The sequence below is a fragment of the Oryzias melastigma genome, linkage group LG23 (assembly GCF_002922805.2).
Source record: "Oryzias melastigma strain HK-1 linkage group LG23, ASM292280v2, whole genome shotgun sequence".
NCBI classification, from domain to species: Eukaryota; Metazoa; Chordata; class Actinopteri; order Beloniformes; family Adrianichthyidae; genus Oryzias; species Oryzias melastigma.
In genome coordinates, this window is record NC_050534.1 from 1,376,757 (window position 1) to 1,398,764 (window position 22,008).

General features: G+C 42.6%; 2 protein-coding genes across 2 annotated transcripts in view; one reads left to right on the plus strand and one right to left on the minus strand.

The window, feature by feature from the left end:
* The window catches only part of LOC112160273 (FYVE, RhoGEF and PH domain-containing protein 4), a 19,143-nt gene extending 2,346 nt beyond the window's left edge, over nt 1–16,797 (plus strand). The window contains exons 2-16 of the mRNA XM_024294697.2: nt 2,421–2,546; nt 2,644–3,172; nt 3,528–3,927; nt 5,718–5,863; nt 9,356–9,512; nt 9,582–9,720; nt 9,843–9,901; nt 10,022–10,165; nt 11,945–12,117; nt 14,368–14,398; nt 14,469–14,552; nt 14,629–14,754; nt 14,823–14,975; nt 15,941–16,075; nt 16,351–16,797. Of these exons, the coding sequence (XP_024150465.1) occupies nt 2,421–2,546; nt 2,644–3,172; nt 3,528–3,927; nt 5,718–5,863; nt 9,356–9,512; nt 9,582–9,720; nt 9,843–9,901; nt 10,022–10,165; nt 11,945–12,117; nt 14,368–14,398; nt 14,469–14,552; nt 14,629–14,754; nt 14,823–14,975; nt 15,941–16,075; nt 16,351–16,620 (2,672 nt within the window). The 3' untranslated portion in view covers nt 16,621–16,797. The remainder of the gene's footprint in view (nt 1–2,420; nt 2,547–2,643; nt 3,173–3,527; nt 3,928–5,717; nt 5,864–9,355; nt 9,513–9,581; nt 9,721–9,842; nt 9,902–10,021; nt 10,166–11,944; nt 12,118–14,367; nt 14,399–14,468; nt 14,553–14,628; nt 14,755–14,822; nt 14,976–15,940; nt 16,076–16,350) is intronic.
* The window catches only part of LOC112160274 (DENN domain-containing protein 11), a 12,566-nt gene continuing 7,235 nt past the window's right edge, over nt 16,678–22,008 (minus strand). Inside the window, exons 4-9 of the mRNA XM_024294698.2 lie at nt 19,907–20,060; nt 19,687–19,825; nt 19,485–19,616; nt 19,261–19,411; nt 17,671–17,739; nt 16,678–17,601 (exon numbers count right to left, since the gene is read on the minus strand). Coding sequence (XP_024150466.1) covers nt 17,406–17,601; nt 17,671–17,739; nt 19,261–19,411; nt 19,485–19,616; nt 19,687–19,825; nt 19,907–20,060 — 841 coding nt within the window. The 3' untranslated portion in view covers nt 16,678–17,405. The remainder of the gene's footprint in view (nt 17,602–17,670; nt 17,740–19,260; nt 19,412–19,484; nt 19,617–19,686; nt 19,826–19,906; nt 20,061–22,008) is intronic.

The window sequence follows — 22,008 nt, forward strand, 5'->3', positions numbered from 1 at the left end:
CCATTTCTTTCTATTTAAATCTTTTTGTTTTTATCAGTTTTGTTGATTCTGATCTCCTGTTCTAAAAAAAGGTATAAATTGTGGTGATTTAATACAAATGATTTCAAGTTTCATCCATCCAGTAAAAAGACAGACACAGAAACAAACATATTTAAAGTAAGAATCGTGGTTCGATTCATGAATATTTGAGCTTGATTTGTGAATCGAATCGGATCGCCACCTCAGCAACGATCCACAGCCCTAGTGGTGAAGATTTACGCTAGCAAGATGCAGAGCCACCATAATCAGACAGGGGGTGTCCAGGACTTCAAAGAGCCAGTATTACATTTTTCTGAAAAAAACAATTAAAAAAAAACACACACATTTGCAGACGCCCTTTAGTCTTCCAGGTAATTCTATCCGGCCTTCCACATCATTTTATTTTATTGTTATTAATGACCCGATGTTATCTTGTACTCATTTCTAACTTGTATAATTTTGACAAAATATATTTTTATGGAGAGTAAAATATTGAAAATTATTTAAGGTTTAAGTTGATTTATTCTGGAATAATATTCCTGCCTTTTATTATTCATAATTGTGTTAAAAAGTTAGTTTTAAAAATGTAGTTTTAGAGTGTTCAATAAATGTTTATTCTGTTCAGCTCACAACCTAAATCTTGGCCCCCTTTGTGATTGACATTGAGTTTGCAGGTTTGATTTCCGCCTTGCTCGCCCATGTGTTGAAGTGTCCCTGGCTAAGACACTGAACCCAAACTTGCCTCTGGTGGGAGGTTGGTACCAGTGTTGGGCATCGGTGTGTGAGTGTGTGTGTGACTATAAAGTGCTTTGGGCCCTTGAGGAAGGTAGAAAAGCGCCACACAAGCATAGACCATTTACCAAAGCTTATGGAAGACTAGTCAGATTGTTTGGTGTTCTGGTGCTGCTACAGCGACACTTGACACATGTTCAGCTTCCAGGTCTTGGTACAACAGGCTAGTCAGGCAAAGGTTAGACTGCAGACAAAACGGAAGTTTCATAAGGAAGTTTAGCATTGAGGGAGCAGACTTCAGCACTAACCACATGACTAGTAAAGCAGACTCCGTGGAAGCTTTACCGAATGACTCTAGTCAGGGATAATCCTGCATAAGCTGCTGAGAACACAGGTAAGAAAACAAGTATTTCTTCTATAGAAATGTAACGAGTCATGAAAAATTAGCATCAACATTAGTCAAATGTTGAACTTCAGATTAATATAATTGATGACATTTAATGTTGTTTGACTTTCTGTGATAAACCAGTAAGAATTGTTAACTTCAATGTTGGTAAAGTACTCGTATTTTTCATTGGGACAAATCAGTGTTACATGTTAACTATTTAACATAATTATGAATAATAAAAGGGCTGCACGGTGGCGCAGTGGTTAGCGCTCTTGCCTCACAGCGAGAAGGCCCCGGTTCGAATCCCGGCTGGGACCTTTCTGTGTGGAGTTTGCATGTTCTCCCCGTGCATGCGTGGGTTTTCACCGGGGACTCCAGCTTCCTCCCACCGTCCAAAAACATGCTTCATAGGTTCATTGGTGGCCTTAAATTGCCCCTAGGTGTGTATGTGGGAGTGGATGTGTGTGATTGAGGCCCTGCGACAGACTGGCGACCTGTCCGGGGTGTACCCCGCCTTCGCCCTTCAGTAGCCGGGATAGGCTCCGGCACCCCCGCGACCCCGAATGGGACGAAGCGGCCAGGAAGATGGATGGATGGATGGATGAATAATAAAAAGGCAGGAATATTATTTCAGAATAAATCAACTTGAACCTTAAATAACTTTCAATATTCTCCATAAACATTTTGTCAAAATTATACAAGTTAGAAATGAGTACAAGATAACATCGGGTCATTAATAACAATAAGATTAAAATGATCTGGAGGGCCGGATCCGGCCCCCGGGCCTTGACTTTGTTGTCCTCTAAGTGGTTTTGTTAATACATTGTGTGGCTGTCAGAACAAGTTGAGTCTGAATCTAATGCAGATTCTTCTAACAGGTGAAAACTGTTTAAACAAGATGAGTAAATCAACATTTCTGGATCATTTTTGTTCTTAAACCCATTTTTTTTGTATTCATGTTGAATATTATTTCTGAGCCAGATCATGTCTTAAAAGCACCTGAACAATACTGTAAAAACAAAGGATCAATACAACAATAAAACTGCATGATCTGTATACAAACAATCATTTCAAAAATGCTCTATATATAACTCCATATAAAGCTATATAGATCTTTGTGTTGTTGTGCAGTTGATTCTGGAGACGAACTGAATCAGACTGGTTGTGGAAAGGTATGTCAGAGCGTGTTATTTGGGTGTTACCGGCGAAGGCTCCGGTATAATGGGGTTAACGGAGACTCCTCTGCTGTTCCTGTGCCAAACGTTTGATGGTTTGTTTGCAGGTGCAGGCGTTGGACTGTGCGGCTCCTACAGCTATGGCGCTCCTCATGACAAAGCTTGTGACTCTGAAGTGGGACCAAATAATAAAGATGAGAGCAGCCCACTGACAGAGTCACTCTTTCCTCAAGGTAGATGGAGAGACTCCAGTCAGACTTCTGTGTGGCTTTTACTGAGTTACAGGTCTTGTTCTGTGAATGTCGACTTTTTTCTTTTTAATTTCTTCAGGATCCCTGAAACAAAATGACCTGAAAGATCAAGCTGCAGTAAACAGACAACCTCTTAATCCCACAAAACCAGATTTGAGTAGCAATGGAGATCACAGGGTTTCTCTGACCCACGCCAGTCCATCCCAGAACTGCAGAAGCTCACCAAGTCCAGTTAGAGGCCAAACAAAAGAGCTTCAGAGTGCAGCCTGTGTGGCAAACATCAGTCCGTCCAGCCGAGGAATACTAAAGATCAGCGGCTGTCCGCTCCTCAGATCTCCCAGTCCAGGCAAAAGAGGCCTTCAGAGCAGCAGTCCACTGAGGGACGGGGGCCACAGCCCCGCCAAGCTGTCCCCAAGGAGCCACAGTCCTTTCATGGGAAGACTGAGGACGCCGAGCCCTGTTCAGAAGAGCGGCACGGATGTGTCTCCTAAATACTCCAAACCAGTACTCGGACGCCCCAGAACCCCAAACAAGATGGAGAAACGGGACAAAAGAGCCAAGAAGTGCTGGAGTGTCCCTGACCTGAGCGTCTGTGTGGACGTGGACAGGTAGATCCGAATGTGAATCAACTCCTTCGCCTTAACCCTATAACAACGCAGCTGATTGTTTATGCAATAAGTCGGCTTATTCTGTCCTTTAAAAGAAGTATCTTTGTGCAGTTATGTAACATGGTGTTCATGCAGTTACCACGATTCCTGTGGATCCTAACAGATTCAGATTCTGGCGCCAAAATGGCTGAAAGCTACTTTTTCTTGGGACAATCTGCTGGTATTATAGTATTTGCGTAAACACTCAACAGTTGTAGAGTTACGCTAGGTGAAGAGTGTGTTATTGATTTAGGTGCGGCGTTACAGGGTTATGCAGTGTTCAGGAACTTTGTTTTCTTTCACTTTTCCCCCGCAGAATTCCTGTTGAGAGAACAGAACGATCCCCCCTGATGCTCCTACAGTCCACCAACTGTAACAGACCGGGCATCACCATCCAGCCTCCTGAGCGTAGGAGGAGTGACAGGGAGCCCTCCCCACCTGGAACGAACGTGGGGCTTCTCAGGTGTGGCCGGGCACCAGTAGAGGAGGTGCACGTTGATGATGTGATCCAAGAGAAGACGCCCTCCAGCTGCGGCTCCAGGTTTTTCTGTGAATGGACCAAAACGACGGCAGAGCCAGAAAAGGACGAGAACAACCAGAGGGCTGAAGGTGGAGAAGCAAAGGAAGAGGAAACGGAAAGTAAGCTGTTCCACATCGCCAACGAACTCCTGCAGACGGAGAGGGCTTATGTGGCTCGTCTGCACCTGCTTGACCAGGTCAGTGCAGCCCTGTTTTATATCTGATTTCAGTAAAAGAAAACTCTGCTTCCAACTGACAAATGACCAGGAGCATGGAAACCCCAGGAATGACCAAGTCCCATCAGCTTAGCAGCTAGAACTTGGAACAATGAACGGTGTTTACTCGTAAAGCACTTTTCTATCTTAAGGTGCTGTACAGTCCCACTCCCATTCATTCTCCCAACCTGTAACCACTGTACGGTTCTACGTCTGAGTGGCCCCTCCCCCCTGCCGTTCCAAACAGGAAGTACCTGCTGGCTCTAAGTAGCCAAAATCCCATAGACGTCTAAAGAGAAGTAAACAGTAATTGGTCAGGATAATAATTCTTACTGTATTTTTTTAACATGTTTATGATAATCACCTTTTTTTCATTATTTATTTTTTCTTTATTGCAAGTTACTTGAGTTATAAGCTGACCAATCAGATGCCTCAGAAGTATGTGCTTCCTGCTTTCCCCCATCCTGAACGTTGTAAACTGGGATTTCTGGATCAACAACAGACGCATGCCGGTTAGCCTCGTCTGAAAACTTAATTTAAAGCAAAATTATTTCAAAAATCAGTGCTAACCATGGCCGCTTACTAAACCTTATGGATTTATATTGACTATAATCTCTGTAGTTAAAGTATAAATGACTGATTATGAACCAGATGATATTTATTTAATGAACAAGAAGTAAAGTATATCTAGACAGATGTTCGCTTCCTCCTGCTCCCTTTAAAGCTATACATTTTTTTATTTATTTATTTTTATTATTATTAAACTGTTTTCAAATTTGACAGATTCTCCTGCTTTCCAGTAGTGGGAGTGTGGTCCTCCAAAAAGCTCAGCTGTTGAGTGGTTGCCATGGAAACATTGACTTAGACCAATCACTGCTCACTGACAATTTCTGGTTCCAACATGGCGACATCAGCATTGCAAAAAAGGACTTTTGAACTGACTTCATTTGGTTGGAGCCAGAAGTTATTTTCTGTAAGTAACCTATCACTGTATATGAGAACGGATGTCCAGTTCTCATATACAGTCAATGCTCTTTCCCAAGTTTGCTTTACCTTTCGACACATGGGCAGGTAAGGCAGGAACCAAACCACTGATGTTATGACCAGAGGTCAGCCACTCATCCACAGCTGCCCATTAATGTAGGGATGGACAACAAAAACTATTTCTTCCTCTTCCCACTGGAGACAGTCCAGTCCAACTCTCTGTTCTGGAGTTGAAGCCCACCATGAAGTACCTAGATGTTGCAGTTCCTTAAAGGACCACTAGAGGCAGAAAGGAACAAACTCCTGTTGAATCATGTCAACAAGTTAGATTTTACAAATTCTTTCCTTTATAACAGGGGGTCAGTAGTCTGAATCTCTTTGAGCTCAGACTTGTTCATTAACCCTTTAATTATGTTATATTGACAGGAAGTAACACACTCTTTGAACTACTGTAACTCTTCAACCGTTTACGTCACTAACGTTCCTGTGCAGAAGAGCAGCTCCGCTTTGCCAAGCAACACTTTACATTACTAAAGATGCACTAACTAAACAACATCAGTATTGGAATTGAAACTTTAGAAGTACATTGATATTTCTTTAAAGGTTTATCAATTGTAAAATGTGACTTTGTGGATTTACTAGTGTGGCGTGATAAACCTGGTTCTGCTTTTGCAGTAGAAGGAGCAGTTTGATCTTCCACTCTTAGGAGCATCAGTCCAGCTCTTTCAAAAATGAGCTTGTGTATGTTGTCCTGCAAAAATGATGGCAGTTGTGTCTCCTCCCGTCAGGTTTTCTGCTTGCGGCTCACAGAAGAAGCAGAAAGGGGCTCGTTTCCTCCAGAAGTCATCAGAAACATCTTCTCCAACGTTTCATCCATTTATTCCTTCCACTGTCAGTTTCTTCTGCCTGACCTGGAGAGCTGCATCTGCCGCTGGTGAGTGAACACGACATTCCTTTATGAAGGGGACTAATACATCTGCTTTAGAGTAAAATGATTCAATATTGGTGAAGTGCAAATGTTTTAGGGTCACTTATCCAGCCAGACACATTTGTTAATTATTAGATAGGAAGATGTATTTATAATAGTTCTCATAGATGTCAGGTCAAAGTTACCCTGACTTTTATTTTGCAGGCTATTTATTAAGAAAAAAAACTGTCAAATGTTTACACAGCTACATTTTTAAACTAAAACTGTGATAATCAAATGCTGATTTCAGTGTTTAACCTCACCCATAATGTGACAGAAAAACTAGACCTGCACAATAAATATCAACATTTAAGACATCACAGAGGATGGCATAAACCACGATAAATGGTTACTTGAAATGTTTACACACATGCATAGATGGAGAAACTTTTCAAAATGAAGGCCAACACACACCGTCTACATCAGGGGTCAGCAACGTTTATGACATGAAGTGCCAATCCAAAATGTTCTCCTTGATGTGCCATCATCAAGTATAATGTGATCCCTGTTGTTGTTCACCTTTTGCCTTATCCTGTCAGGGATAAGTCGAATCAGCGTTCACTGATTCACACAGGTGATTATACAGAGTTTTAAGCTGGATCCTCTTCCTGACTCAATTCTGTATTTTTAGGGTACAGAGAGATCAAGTTATGCAGCGGTATGAAGGGTCTTGTCTAAAGACCCTCACTGGGTTTTAGCTCATTGACAAAACCCAGATCCTACACCAGCCAACTGAGTGATCCAGACGCCTCTAACTGTAATGTGAACTTTTTTGCAAAAAATTTAATATATATGAAAAAACTGTAATTCACAAACAGCAGGTCAAATACTTAACTTAACATATTAGCTCAAAATTGTGCTTTCATGATATTACAAAAAATAAGAGTTGAAATAGTGTTGTAACTATGCTTGTTTGAAACCAAAAGTTCTGCATTTGTGGTTTATCATACCCACAGCAATATGACTGGATACATCAGAACAAAATATCCTGAATATTTCAAGGAACTTCACAACTATTAATAAAATAAATAAAAACACAAGTGTGTGTTTTTATGTTTGTTCCGTAATGAGAGAGGAGCTGAATCACTTGTTAGTTCATTCTGTGATGATCCTTTTATTACATTATAAAACTAAATGTTATAAACTTTTTCATTAGTTTGTTATTTATAGGTATTCAAATGTTCTGCAACTGGACATCATCATTATTCATTTTCAGCCCCAGTAAATGCAGCAGTGATCAACTTTAATATTAATTTAAAAACTTGTTCACATTTCATATTGACATTTAACAGAACAGAAAGTGTGAGTATAATCTGACTTTGTTTGGCTATTATTTAACAAACTGAACTTATTGATCAATCTTTATTAAAATCACTTTTCATCTGTTGCAGCTCAGAGCGCTTTACAATGACAAACATTAAATACAAAAAAAGGAAAATAAATTCAGACCAACACCCATTTGCTTCTGGAATCTCTTAAACCAGCAGCCGATAAACCACAGATCATCACAGCTCCCACCAGAACCAGACAGCTACAGTCCACTACAGCTGTGAGGCTGGACCAGAACCGGTCCAACAAGAGCGAACCCCGCAAATATAAACACTAGGGCTGTCAGATTTGTCGCGTTAAAAAAGCATTAATCTGACATGTGCTTGACGCCGACAATTTTTTTTGACGCATTAATCGCGGACTTTCTCATACGTGTCTTTCCATACCGCGCTCGCGGGCGTCCCGCCCTTTAACTCACCGGCTGCTCTCACTAGATCATGGGCGGGTCTCCAACCACCGAGCTGCGAGCTAAAACCGGCCCGGCGCTAGGACCTGGAGAGCTCCTGCACCCTAACCCGGCTCCGGTTCGCGTCCAGTACCACGTCTGGTGGTACCGGCTCGCGTCCCGAGAGCTGCGGACCCCCGACGTTCCGAACAGCAAGCGCACCGGGGGACGTTTTAAATGTTCTGGAGGTTTAAGCGTGATCCAGCCCCAGCATAGCGGTCTGTCTGCCGGCATATTCATGGCGTGAGCTCCGCTGGACACGTCGCTGCATCGAGCTGCAGCCAGAGAACGCGGCGGCAGTAACAGACTGTCAAACTATCCACAGTGTATCCCGCTTTTCTCAGTCTTTAATGTTTTAAAAAACAAAAGTTAATTGGAAATGATAAATCTCTATTTCATTTATTACTGTAGTTCAGCAGAGGAGGAAAAGATTTGGTCCTGACAAAAAATGAACATGAAAGTGTTATGGAAATGTTATTTTTGATGTTTTTTATTTTATTTTACTGAACGTTGATTGAAGTTTTGAATTTAAAATGCCCTTCACTTGCACTTGGGCTTTTGTTAGGGATTTTATGTTACAGCCTTTTATTGTTTAGAAAGTTTATCTCAATACAATGTTAATATTTTCTGATGTAAACTATACATTTTGTCATTCTTGTTTTCATAATTGATGTAGAACTGCTAAATTCCACGAACCACACATTTCTTTCCTTAAAAAAAGGCCACATGTAAATTTGCGATTAATCGCGAGTTAACTCGGGACAAAATGCAATTAATCACGATTAAAAATTTTAATCGCCTGACAGCTCTAATAAACACTGATTAAACCAGCAAAGACCGATGCAAAAGATCCCCATGTGGAAACAGAACTTCAATAATGTCAGCGACGTCAAAAACACGACCATGAAAAAGCTGTGCATCATAAACTTTTGCTTCACGCTCTTCCCAGTCACGCACGCGCTCACGTTCTGTCTGCAGACGCGCTCAAATCCCCACACCTGTCATCCCAACAGTTACAAACACAGGAGTTATCAGCCTTTTCATTTCACTGCGGCAACCTTTTTATTTTCCTACGGTGTGCATTAATTTAAATTACCTGGTCATGAAGGCTGACACTGAAGGTAATGTGCGTTATGTGAAACTACAAAGTTAAACGAAAAAAGCTGTAGTATTTACATGGATGGGCGGAGTCACAGTCAGCGCTGCGTGAATGGACCCTGTCCTTGTGATGTTAGAGGATCAAAGATTACTGTGAGAAGAAATGATCACTCTTTACAAATCCAAAAAATATATAGACTGATGACAAAAGTGCTAATTGTTGTCACACCTGGGGTGCCACTGTCTTTCCCTCCGTGTGCCAGCTGTGGCACGCGTGCCCTAGGTTGCTGACCCCTGGTCTACATTGTTGGTTTACGCAGTACTACCGGAAAGCCCGATGATCGTTCTTTTCCATTTTTAAGAAGGAAATGGAAAACTCTGCCTTGTGATGTGTACACATTTGGGGGAGTTTTTGATGGGATGTCAAATGCTCAAACGCACAGTTAAGAATGTGAAAACATGGTTCTTACGGTCCAGAACCGCTAACTGCTTTTGGTCTTCTGGCCGGCCTTTGGACCTGCTGGATGGATGAGCCTCTCCTTCCTCATGATCCGCTCTAATACGTCCTTCACATCTTCCCTGTGAAGGCAGGAGGGTCCCGGTCTGGGGAAAGCTCTCCTGCAGCATGCTCCCTTCCTGAGGATGTACGCTGACTATGTCAGGAACTTTGACGGCGCCATGGAGCTGCTGAAGACCTGGACTGAGCGATCCTCCGCCTTTAGGAGCGTCATCAATGATGTGCAGGTAAAACACGAGTGTCTCCTCCCACCATCATGTCCCCCATCGGAGCTGATCTGGAGTGTCCTGTCTCAGAGTCTGGAAGTGTGTGGAAACCTCACCCTGCAGCACCACATGCTGGAACCGGTCCAGAGGGTTCCTCGTTACGAGATGCTCCTGAAGGACTACCTGAAGAAGCTTCCAGAAGACCACCCAGACTATCAGTTTTCCCAGAGTAAACGGTCTTTTCTCACTCTGTGTCTTTGTGACATCACAGGAGTTTGTCTAGTTGTACTTAATGTTTTTTAGCTGCTCTTTGTTTTGTTTTTTTGCCATCTTAATCGTCTTCTCCTGCAGAATCCTTGCAGGTCATTTCCATGGCAGCGACTCACTCAAACACCGCCATCCAGAAAGCTGTAGGTCCTTGCACGACATGACCTGCTTACAGTTCATTTATCAGTTTTTCTTGTTTTTCTGCTTTGCTAAGATTCTGAGCCAAATGTGACGTTCTCCTTTTTCCATGACTGTTACTGCAGGAGAGTCTGAAACGGCAGCTGGAGATCTACGAGATGGTCGGAGAGGAGGAGGTGGTCAACCCCACTAACCAGTTCCTCAAAGAAGGCCGTCTGCTCAAACTTGCTGCCAGGAACACGTTAGCAATGGAAAGACACCTTTTCATGGTTAGACTCGTCTATGTTCAGTTTACCACAAACATGAGGAAGACGTGAGCAGGACGGCAGGAGGTCGAGTTGGAACAGAGGATCCATTTCTGGCAGGAGGGGGATTATTAAAGAATGTGGTTCGCGTGTCAAATCAGCTGCTGGACGCTTGTTTAAAAATGGGTTAAAACGCTTCTGATGTGAGTAGTGCTGCCACACACTGGATGTAAAGCACACATCTTAACCATCATTAGTTTTAAACTAACTAAAAACTAGATATATAGCATTACCTGTGATAATGCTAGTGAGAATGCTGTAAGATGAATTTGGCCAGCGAAGATGCTGAAATTGATAGCTAAAAACACTGAAGCTGATAGCCAGCTAAAATATGAGTTAAACGTCAAATTAGCCTAAAAAACTGAAAAAAACCTAAATCAGCTGAAATAGCTAGCATTTGCTGAAAATTAGCTAAACTCCAAATTAGCCTACATAAACTTAATAAATTCCAAAATAGTCCATAAAGCTAACAGGATGCCATCATAACTTTCAACTTTACTACACTCTGACTCCATACAGTATAAAGTAACAACTAATCGACCGTTAAATGAGTAGACTATTTTAATAGTCATTTAGTTAACTAATCGTGGCAGCCCTAGATGTGGGAGGAGCTACAGTCAAGGTTTTAGCTTCAACACTACATGGAAGCATGGACTGTACAGCTGCAGCTTATTTACAATGCATGGAAGATGGAGATGATGAGAGATCAGGTTGACTTTAGAGTTCTACAGATGCATTGGTAATCCCATCTCCATGTCTGGATTCATGAGATCATTCAGAAACTCTTCTGGTACGGTGAGCTTCACCTTCTACTGCAGGAGGAATGATGGTCACTTTCAGTCTCTCCTCCATGTTGGTTTTGGACTCCACCTGCTAATTGTCATTAAGACGGCACTAAAGCAGAGTGCCTGATTGGTTGATGCAACGTGAATTATTAGCCAAAGTTGAGATGTCTGAAACGCAGCACCAAAACCCACTGCTGCAAATCTTGAATCACACTGCAGGACCTCTGACATCTGAACTTTGACTTAACATTGAAACTGGACACTTGTGATGCACTAATCGTGTTTGCTGTGAATGCAGCTCCAGACAGAACAGTGATGAAATGAAACGGGATAAATTCACTTGTGCAACGATTGATCTAAAATAGTTTATGCTAATATTGAGATCTCCTGTTATCATTAAAAATAGTTGAGACCCAAGAATGAGAGGCATTATTTGTGTGAGTTTGTATGATTAAGTGTGTGAGCTGCAGTTATATTGTGTACATTCTGACTAGTTTAAATGTGGAAACTATCACAACCAACAGGTGTGTTTGTAGACAGGCCCCGCCCATTCTAGACCTGGATGTTTTATGATGATGTCTCCCTCTGTTGCTATCTTCTTTCTCTAAACCACCCCCGTTTTAACCAAACCCCCCCTTCTTCTTTTCCGTCCAGTCCAACAAAACAAAAAGCAAAACATAATCAATATAATAAAGTTTAGCATTGAAAACAACTGGGGTTTATACTCAATAAATCCCTGTTGTGACAGTAAAATCTGACCAACACTAGAGGCTCTCAGCCCACATCTGTTTGATCAGCTGTTGGACAGGACAACTTTTAAAAAATAAATAAACAAATAGTTGAGACCCACATTTTGTCATTGTTCAGGTTATGTGGAGTCCTCACTTTCTCTCTACAACACCCGGTCATGTAAATGTGTTGCTCTCTAAAAGTGCTGTGCGATAACGTCTCTCTTCAGTTCAACAACTTCCTGCTGTGCTGCCATCCGAGGTTCAGCCTGGTGGGGCAGAGATTCACCGTCCGCTGCAGGATCGGTGTGGACGGCATGCAGGTTCATCAGACCACCAATGAAGATCACCCCTACACCTTCCAGGTCTCTGGGAAGGAGAGGACTCTGGAGCTTCAGGCCAGGTATCATGACGGCTGCTGCTCATGAGGCTCAAGACTTCATTATTTTAGTCAACATCCAAGTTAAATGTTAGGAATAATGTTTTTAGGAAGCATTGGTGTGATTCTTTTTAAATAAGGCGTTTCTTTAGTGGGCTGAATTTTGTTTAACCCCTTCTAAACTTGAATACATTCATGTTAATACATATAAAACACACAAGTTATTAAAGCATAAAAACATTCTTTAGAGAATTTAAGTTTTTCAATTCTCCATTAAAGTGCAGTTAATAAAAAATCAAGCAGAGCTACACCCCCTTAAAAATGTTTAATCATTATTGTCATGAATCCATCTTACCTGCAAACTCTACCCGCAGCTGCAACAGTTATTTCTTCACACAAACATCACTGTTTTTCAGCAGACTCCTGGCCAGATAGATCCTGTCTGAATCGAGAAGCAGTTTTTTATTTTTTTATTTTATTTATTTTTTTTAAATTTAAAATCAGTTTGGTGTATGAAATTTTCCCCGTGAAGAAACAAAAACTGACATTTTAAAGGGGTCCTACCATGAAAATTCTACTTTTTGAGGTTTTAAGTGCATTTTGCTGTTCATTCCTCACTATAAAGAACCCCAAAACAGTATTTTGATCCGTTCATGCATTTAAGAGTAATATTATAAAAACCTGCACTGTCTGCAGCAGCCCCTTCCATACCGACGAAAACAAGCGGATGGAAACGTGCTGATGTAAGATCAATGCCAACAGCTCCCTCCAGGAGGAGTCTGTGCTGCAAGCTCCGCCCCCAGATTACAACAAAAACACACCCACCTTCTCCGTGGAGTTGTGAAAGGAGATAATTACCTTCCTGTGCCAGGAACCGCTCTCAGACCCATTTTTTAAATTTAATCTCGCTTTGTTTCCAATCAGACTGAACTTCTGTTTACTCTGAGATTCTTCAGTCTGAATATGAAACCGAGAGCGGAACAACTGAACCAAAACAGCCACCGTACCCGACAGTGATGTAAACACATTAGAAATGAGGCGATCGGTGAGCCGCGGACAAATGTAGAGCATTAGATTATCATGTTAGCCAAAAGGAAATAATTGATCCATCTGTTTACTTGTTGGAACGTTTATTTTAACACTAAAAGACGTAAAACTCCCGCACGGCGTGCACACCGGCTGCTGCTGTGAAAGCTTCAACAGAATTCTCTTAAAAACAATGTCATAAAACCACAACGATGAGACACGGAAACTCATTCAAATGTGGTCGGATGAATTCATGCTCAATAAAACAACTTTTAACGTGATCCACATTGATTCTACCAACATGATGTTTAGCTACATACCTGTAGCGTCTCAAACACTTAAAATCCATCAGCAAAATAAAACGTTTGAAAAAGGGAAAAATCCAAAAAAGATTGTGCAGACCGCAGCGCATCCATCTTTCTTATAGTTTTGTTCACGCTGAGGAGGCGGGTTCATGGATGATGTCGTGAAATGGGCGGGACCGACAAGGAGCGAAAGGTGGAGCCTCAGAGATCAAGTCATTTTACTTCCGGGTATTAAAATGGTCCAAAAAATAACTCATATTTCATAAATAATTTGTGTTTTAGTGTTGCAAAGGTAATATATACGATCATATGTATAGATATAGTTTATTCTGGAAGGCTGAAGAAAATCATGGAAGGGCCTCTTTAAAGTCAAGCATTTGTTTATGAAAAATAAACTGCATCCACCGCTACATGGTATCAAACTCTGCTGTCCTTCTTACGTCAACATCTTAATAAATTCAGTTAACATGGACTTCAGCAGAGAAAGACACATGTGCAAACTTCATCAAACCGCTGCAGCCACAAGTGGGCTGTACTGCCCCCTTTGACCTGTTCTGAACATTGCATGCTGGATTAAAAATGTATCACTGCATTTATGAATACACAGTTGAAGTTTTTAATATATTTTCTCACGCCATAACAAAGTGAAAGAAGTTTTTTTTTAATGTAATTTTTATAAATATATTTGTCATTATTTCATGACTAAACCTCCATGCTTTTATATTTCATCGTACAAATTTTTAATTAGGTTTGGCTTTAATTAAAGCTGATATCTCTAGCATATCTGCTACCACACAAATCCCATCTGAAGTAGTAACCTTCAACACTGAAGCTTCAGAACCTTCACCTGGACTCTATGTTTTGCTTGTTTTGATGGTGAAAGGCTCAGAATGTGGTTTTCTATGAATCCAACAGTCATTGGACATTATTTCTTTGTTTCCAGCTGTGAGCAGGACCGTGACGAATGGATCAAGGTATTTGTTTCAGACACATGTTACTTTAAAGACCCCAAGCCTTTGTGTTGAAATACATTCGATCAAACAGGTTATTCAGGACGCCATCGGAGAATTCCAGGAGAAACACGAAACCTTCCGGCTGGCTTCTAAGGATTTTTGTGTGGAAAAACCAGTAAGATGGATCACATTGACTCCCGGATGAGGAGTTACTCACAAACTAAACTGTCCGGCTTTGATCATTCTTGCAGAAAAAGGAGCTCGGCAAGCGTGCGCCTCGTTGGATCCGGGACAACGAGGTGAGCCAGTGTATGACCTGCCAGGAGCCTTTCAACGCCCTCACCAGGAGGAGACATCACTGCAGAGCCTGTGGCTACGTGAGTCACCATGACGACCATGGCCGGGCCTGAGCTCCACCTGCAGCTCATGCTGTCCGCTCCTTCAGGTGGTGTGCTGGAGATGCTCAGAAAACAAGGCGGCCTTGGAGTATGACGGAAACAAGCTGAACAAAGTCTGTAAAGCTTGTTTCCCCATCCTGACACGCCAAAGAGGAGAGGACGAGGAGGAGGAGGAGGAGGAGAAGAGACTCCTGCCTGAGGTAATGTGGTTTTGAAGCCATTGACTGTATATGAGAACTGGACAGAGTGACATCACCCATAAAAAGGGCTTACTTTCAGCTCCAACCAAAAGAACTTGATTCAGTTTCCCTTTTTGTTGTATGGATGTCGCCATGTTGGAGCCAAACATCAAATTGGTTTGAGTTTCTATGGCAACCACTCTCACCAATCAGGAGTGAGCTTGTTTGAAGGCCACACCCTTACCTACACAAAATCTGTCAAACGGCTGTTTGTATTGTGAGGCACTGCAGTGATGAGCAAGAAACACTTCCTGGATTTAGCATTTAAACTTGGCCCCAAAGAACATTCTGGTGCATCCTAAGCGTATCGGAGAATGGCTTAACCAGGTAAGACGCTGCAGAAAGGAACCAAAGCTTTTCCAGGTGGAAAAAGCGAGCAACAAATCTTAAGAACTGGTTTGAGCATGGATTACTGAGCACAGACTGGAAGGTGTGAGTCTCCAGGAAAATGATCGACATCAGAGGATTTCTTATACAGCCTGTGCTGATCAGAACATAATCCAGTGTCATCATTTCAATCAATCCTGACGTCTTCATCTGCTGTTGTTGATTCTGTGACAGAGTTTCACTGCGAAATGAACCTTTAGCCATCAAACATTCTGTCTGATGGAACAGCGCTAGAAATGGAAGAAAAGAGGTTAAGAAAGTTGGAGGATGAGTAAAGAAATGTGTGTGGGTTTGCAAGAGGTTTATCATTCAACCAGAACCAGCACCACAGGGACACGGACCCCTCCGGACTCAGGTGTGATCCGGCTCAGTCTTACCAGAGAACTCTGGGATCCCTCTGCCTACGTGGAGACGGTTGAAGCTCCAAACACAAAGTTTAACTTAAATTTCCATCAAATGGTCTGAATTTCCTGAAGTTTAACAGCATTTGGGATCGTTTCAGTTTGATGTGATTATCTTATTGTTTGTGTTCATCTCAGTTTGAGGAGAAGTCCGCTGAGACCGTCCTGACTGGTTTCCTGCAGTACGACGCCGCCTCCATGGTTCTGCTGCGAGCGTGGTGTGTTCTGACCCGGAGCGTTCCTGCATGTTTACACGTGTTCTCTGCTCCACAGGTGATCCTCTTTGATCTATTTTAATGTGTTCCCAGTCGTCTTCTCATTAGAATTATATTGTTTTTGGTCAAAATGCTGGTGACACTGATTCAAACCGCATCTTTTCTTCTGCTCCTGATTCACAGCAGCTTGAATAAAGAAATACTCAGAAATGCCGTTTGAATCTTATTTTCTTTGCTCTCCATCATCAGGAGCTGCAGGAACACTCTAAAAACAGCTCTTCATCAGTGTCTCTGTGAATCTAACAGACACGTTTTCTTCTGTTTGCTCTGCAGGATGTGAAGCCTTTGCTCTCCATTCCTCTCCTGGACTCTGTGATTTCTTCATCTTCTCCAGAACTCGCAGGTCGCCACTGTTTCTGCATCAACCAGTTCAAAACCGCGCACACTTTCTCCTGCGATAGTCTGGAGGTGAAGCAGAGCTGGATGTCTCTGCTGCAAACTGCTGCCATGGGGCAGACTCGAACTCCAACTGCCTCCGACCGCTCCACCACAGGAGCACGCTCCGGAGCTGATGGAGGAATCCGCCAAGCAGCTGATCCGTGACGTCTGAGAGAGCAGTTAATGTGAAAACGTCTGCATGGAAGGCAGAGCTGCTGAAGCTTTGGTCAGACACTTTATTTTGAAATAAATTAGGGTTAAAATAAATAAAGTGAAGGTGTTTTTAACAAGTTGGGTTCTTTGCTTGCGTTCTGGAAATAAAGAGATTTGCAGTATAAAACACATTCAGCTGAGCCTGTTTCTGTCACGGAGCTGCAGAAAATTCCTATTTACAGCTTTAAAAAAGGACAAACGTCAGCAAAACAAACATTTGATCCACAGTGATGTTTGACGTGACAGCTGTGGATTAACTACACTTTAAGCCTTTCTTCACTGAAGCTGATCAACTACAACAAACGCATCGACATGAGAAATCAGTAGGTGCCATTATTCTGAAATGTTCTGCTTCCTGGTGGTGTGTAGCTGTGGGAAGGTGGTCTCAGCTGCTTTAAGGATTTTCCTGCAGGAAAACCGGCTCAAAGTGGTGAAGAACGTGCAGCTTGTTCATGAGTGCATTTGGTGCAGATATTGATGTTTATGAAAAACTCAAAGCATGTTTAAAGTCCAGAAAAGCAACACCAGCAGAGACCTGCAATCCCACAAACACAACACACGAGGAATCCAGATGTCTTTTTACATGAAACTTTCCTTCGCTCTTCCAGCTTGTGATCCTCCCTGTGAAGCTTTTGAAATCAATCAGAAATGAAGTGATTCTAAACATCAGCTTCTCTGACTTCCAGGAGGAACAGACGGCGTCCTGGAGGAGCAGCCGGTAGTTCTGCAGCAGCGTCTCAGTTGCAGCACAGCTGCTCTGAAACCATCAGTGTGTCGTATCCGTAGATCTCCAGCAGGTGGAGCAGGAAGAGCCTGTCCCCGTGAGGGTCCAGGCCCATGGCCCGCACACTCTCCTGGGTCACGGTGGGGTCGGGGCTCGCCGCCACCTCGCTCAGCGCCTGAAAAATCCTATTGTTCTGCTCCAAGAAAAACCTGACGGAACAAAGATGTTTTCACCTCTACAGATAACAAAATCCCAAACCTTCAACATTTGGTACTTACAATATAAAAAGGTCCTCCTCACTGGACGCACAGTCTCCACTCTCTTCCTGAGAATACAGCAACATCTGTCTGCACACACGTATGTGAAAAACAGTGACATAAATGTCAAACTTCAGCTTTGATATTACCTCAGATGCAGATTCAAACGATTGTTTTTTGATTTTTAGACTGAACTTCTTGAACTGAACGAGGGCGATATCGCTGGTAACATCAGAATAACTCTGACACCATCAATCTTTGTTTCAAAATGAATTGGCTGAGAAAAGCAGCTTTTCATATCAATTTTGTGCTGATATGCGACACAGTGACACTACCGACATAAAGTGTTGCATATCAATGCACAGCCGCTTTATTCTGAGAATCCCTGGAATGACATTAATGGTGTAAACAGTTAAAAAGTTACGGTAGTTTAAACACGTAGAAACTGAAGCTAAAGTTCTGGTGTTAAAGGCTTTAAGAACAAACAAAATACAGCCATATTTTGTATTTATTTTCTTGTTTTGTTTTATTTTCTTTTATATTCGACTTGTTTCCTATCTTGCTTGAATTTTTTTTTTTGCGCTGTCATGAAGCATTTGAGTGTTTTCACTTTTTCTTTCGTGGATGAATAAAGTTTTTTTTAATAGTGTTTGAAATTTAACCGATGTGGTTAAAAAGTTGCTGAAACCAGGTTTTGGATATATTGAACTTAGGTTTAACCAGGCCCGGCCCTGGGCATAGACGAACTAGGCGGCCGCCTATGCCGCCATCTGCTGGAGGAGGCGCCAAATTGCAATGATTTTTTTTTTCTTTTTACAGTTTAACTCATTTGTATAAAAATGTTTAAAAGGTAATAATTAAGACCATGCGAGGGGTGGCGTTATTTGTTAGTGCTTGGAATTGCTTGGAAATCCCAACCCCCCCACACCCACATTTCGTTTGAAAAATACTCTTTGGTCAGAAAAGAACAGTTTCACGGGTGATGTAATTTTTTTCCTTTCCTCTTTACTACTACAAACCCTTAACAATGGAAATCTTGAAACCCTTAAACACTGGAGATGCTGAGAGAGACGGACCAAATGTTAGCGCGGCTGCTGCAGAGGTCGGGGGTTCGTGTCCCATCTAGGGAAACGTTTTCTTATGCAAAACAATGTTTTAGGTGAAAATCATTTAATTCTTGAGAATTAAAAGTAAATAAATACTGATTTTAACATATTCCAGGCAACTACAGTGTTTCTTTTTTGCGTGCAGTGATATTCGTGTGTGTGTGGGGGGGCAGAAATCACGGTTTGTGGGCGCCGTGCAGCCTAGGGCCAGGTTTAACCCCTTAACACCTGAGGCGTCGCCAGTGACGCCTAAACACAAAATTTTTAACATAATGCAACTTTTCAACCGTTAACATGAGAATTCCAGTAGATTGTAAAAGGAGAAAAGCAGCTCGCAGCTGTTGATGAAAGATCATAAACACTGGAGCTCCGGTGTTAAAGGGTTAAAAGGACTACTAATTACTGATTACTAAGTTCTAAGTTAGGTAGATTCATTTAGACAGTTCCAGTGCTCTTCCATAAAAGAAGAGTGTTGGTGTTGAGCCTCTGCTGGCTGTCCCGGTACCTCTGCTCGGTGAGTTTGCGGTACTTCTCTCGGTCTGCGGCGCTGAGGCGGAGCAGCGGCTTCAGACCGTCTCTGTAGGTTTTCACATTCTGGTTATCCACATACACGTCATACAGGTCCTTCTTCTCCTCAAAGATCTTCTCTGTTGTACCTGCAGAGGGCCGGGCACAAGGTCAAGCTGAAGGTCAAATCTCAGCTCTGTGGTTCTGGATGTGGGGACCTACATGCCACGTAGGAGAGCTCGTTCTCCAGCGCGCTGATATCGGCGACGTTCACATAGAAGAAGGGCCTGAACTCCGGAACGGCCAATCCCACCCCAGGGATGGAGATGTTAGCCAGGCAGCAGCAGCAGTACACTGAGAGAGGGAGGGGGGAAGATAAATCCTGCCCCTTTCTCTACGTTCAAACCTGTGAGAAGAAACCCACCTCGGTAGCAGACCACGCCCACAGGCGGAGGAGAGAAGATGAGGATGCGTCTGCGGAGGAGGGCCAGTTTCCACAGCACCATGATCTGCTCCCCGAAGAACCGGATGAACTGGGACATGCAGCCGGCCGGATGGGTGATCTGACCCAACACACCCCAACAAATGACTATGCAGCCGGCGGCGTGCGCTACCGCAAACATGAGTCATGCAGGAGCTCCAACCTTCATCTCAGGGTGCATGCTGTGGTTGATGGCACTTCCCCACACACTAGGCGGTAAGGTGACAGCATCTCCTCCATTAGGGGGCAGCACCGCTCTCTTGTCCTCATAAAAAGCCTCCAGGGCAGAGTAGTGGCCCGGGGACTGGAGCTGCAGCCTGAAGGAAGGCGGGAAAAGGAAACCTTGACCTGAGCCAACACCAGGGGGAAAACAAAACCTACCATCGATGACCGACCCACCCCGGCCCCGCCCTCACTGGCTGAGCAGCTGCTCACTCGCCCCCTCAGTCAGAGCTGTACAGGACCAACTCAATGAAAAAACTCACTTTATCCAAAATGGAGGCTTTTCTGCTGGTTTTATCTACATGGGGTGGCGAAAAGGTCGATGTCATTTTTAGAAGAATCTGCAAAAATACATTTTTAGATCTTCTTTGCAACGTTTTTTTTACTAACCACACCCACATTGCTAATATGTTTGTATATTTCTCATTCAGCTTGAATTTTCCCAACATTTTTGTAAAAAAAAAAACTTGCTAGTTACAGGAGAACAGCCCTTTTTCAGGCTCGGCACGATAACGGGGTTCAAAATCTACAAACATTTCTCACAAGTTGCTTCCAATGATGCTTGAGACATGAAGAGGGAGGAGCTTACATTTGTAGCTGGTGTTTTTCTTGGAGTTTCAAGATGGCAGCCTCTTCCAGGTCAAAGGTCAATGACTGTTTGGTTGTGGTTGAAGACTAAATCAGGTGACGTGAGTGTGAAACTTCGCTAATATCACTTGAACAATAGTTTTCTTTTCTCGTATTGTAAAAAAACGTGAAAATCACCAAATTTTCCACTTTTATCCACAAAATGACCACCAAGCCCCAGGTCCTGTGGTCATCCCATAATAGTTTTAAAACATCCTTTGTATAACCCTTAAGCCTGTGTTTTGGACTCTAGTGGATTTTGAAGTATTTTTTGTACCATTCATTTTATTTTGATGGTTTCATCTGCTGTGATGTCATCATGGGTTGGGGGGGTGTCATTGAGATAAATAAATATTTATTTTCATCGGGTAACCCCTCAGTGTGTGCACATTTTAGAGAGTTTGAAGTATATGGTGGGGGTCACGTTTTCACTTAATCACGCAATGAGACAAGAACTGTGAAAACAAGCTGGTCCAGATTCTGGTCCTGGTCCAGGTCCTGGTCCAGGTCCAGGTCCATGCTGTCCAGGACCGCTGCAGGATAAAAGAAACGTATGCAGAACATGGACGGAGCACAAAGCTGCTTGACAAACACATTCAGGAGAGGAGCAGAGATGCAAACAGAGATGTGGAGAATGGATTTGGACGCATGTGGAACAGATGAGGATCAGCAGCTCTTTGTTCTGCACGTTCTCCTGTGTGTGATGTGCAGATTCTGAGACCGTTCTGCATCACACTGGACGACAGGGACGAAAAACAGCTAATTATTCTTTGGTGAAATAATATTTAATGAAATATTAAAAAATATTCATGAGTGTAACACCAAGGACTGAGTTTGACAGTTTTCCATGCAGAGATTGATTATAATCGACTGGTTTTGTCATACAATACAAATAACAGAATCAGAGTCAATGTGACCGAAAAGTTTGGGTTTTATGCTTTTTTTCCTCTTTTGTTTTAAATATGTATATAATTTTGATCAATTATCTCAATACTTTACTCCTTGTGCTGGAAGTATGTGTTATCTTTCCAAGTATGTTGTGTTCAAAATAAACTTTATTTTTTCTAATAAGCCAGCAAAGAAACAAATGTGTGTCAGAGAAGAGAAAATGAGTAAACTCCAAGATGCCATGTGACCCACAGAGCAGTCTTTATGCGTCCTGCAGCCGTCAGCAGATGAGAGGCAGCGTGTGAATCCCAGGCCGGCTGAAGCTGAAGCTGAAGCAGAGCCACATTTACTCTGAAACCAAAATCCAGCAGTGAAGTTTAGTTTCTCAGAGCTTCTTCATGAGGATCTAAACGTTTTGTTCAGAACACACTTGGTTCCGTCCTTTAACTTGTAGAATGGTCGTCATGTTGGAGCCAGACGTCAGTCAGCAGTGATTGGTCCGAGTCGGTCTGAGTCAATGTTTCTATG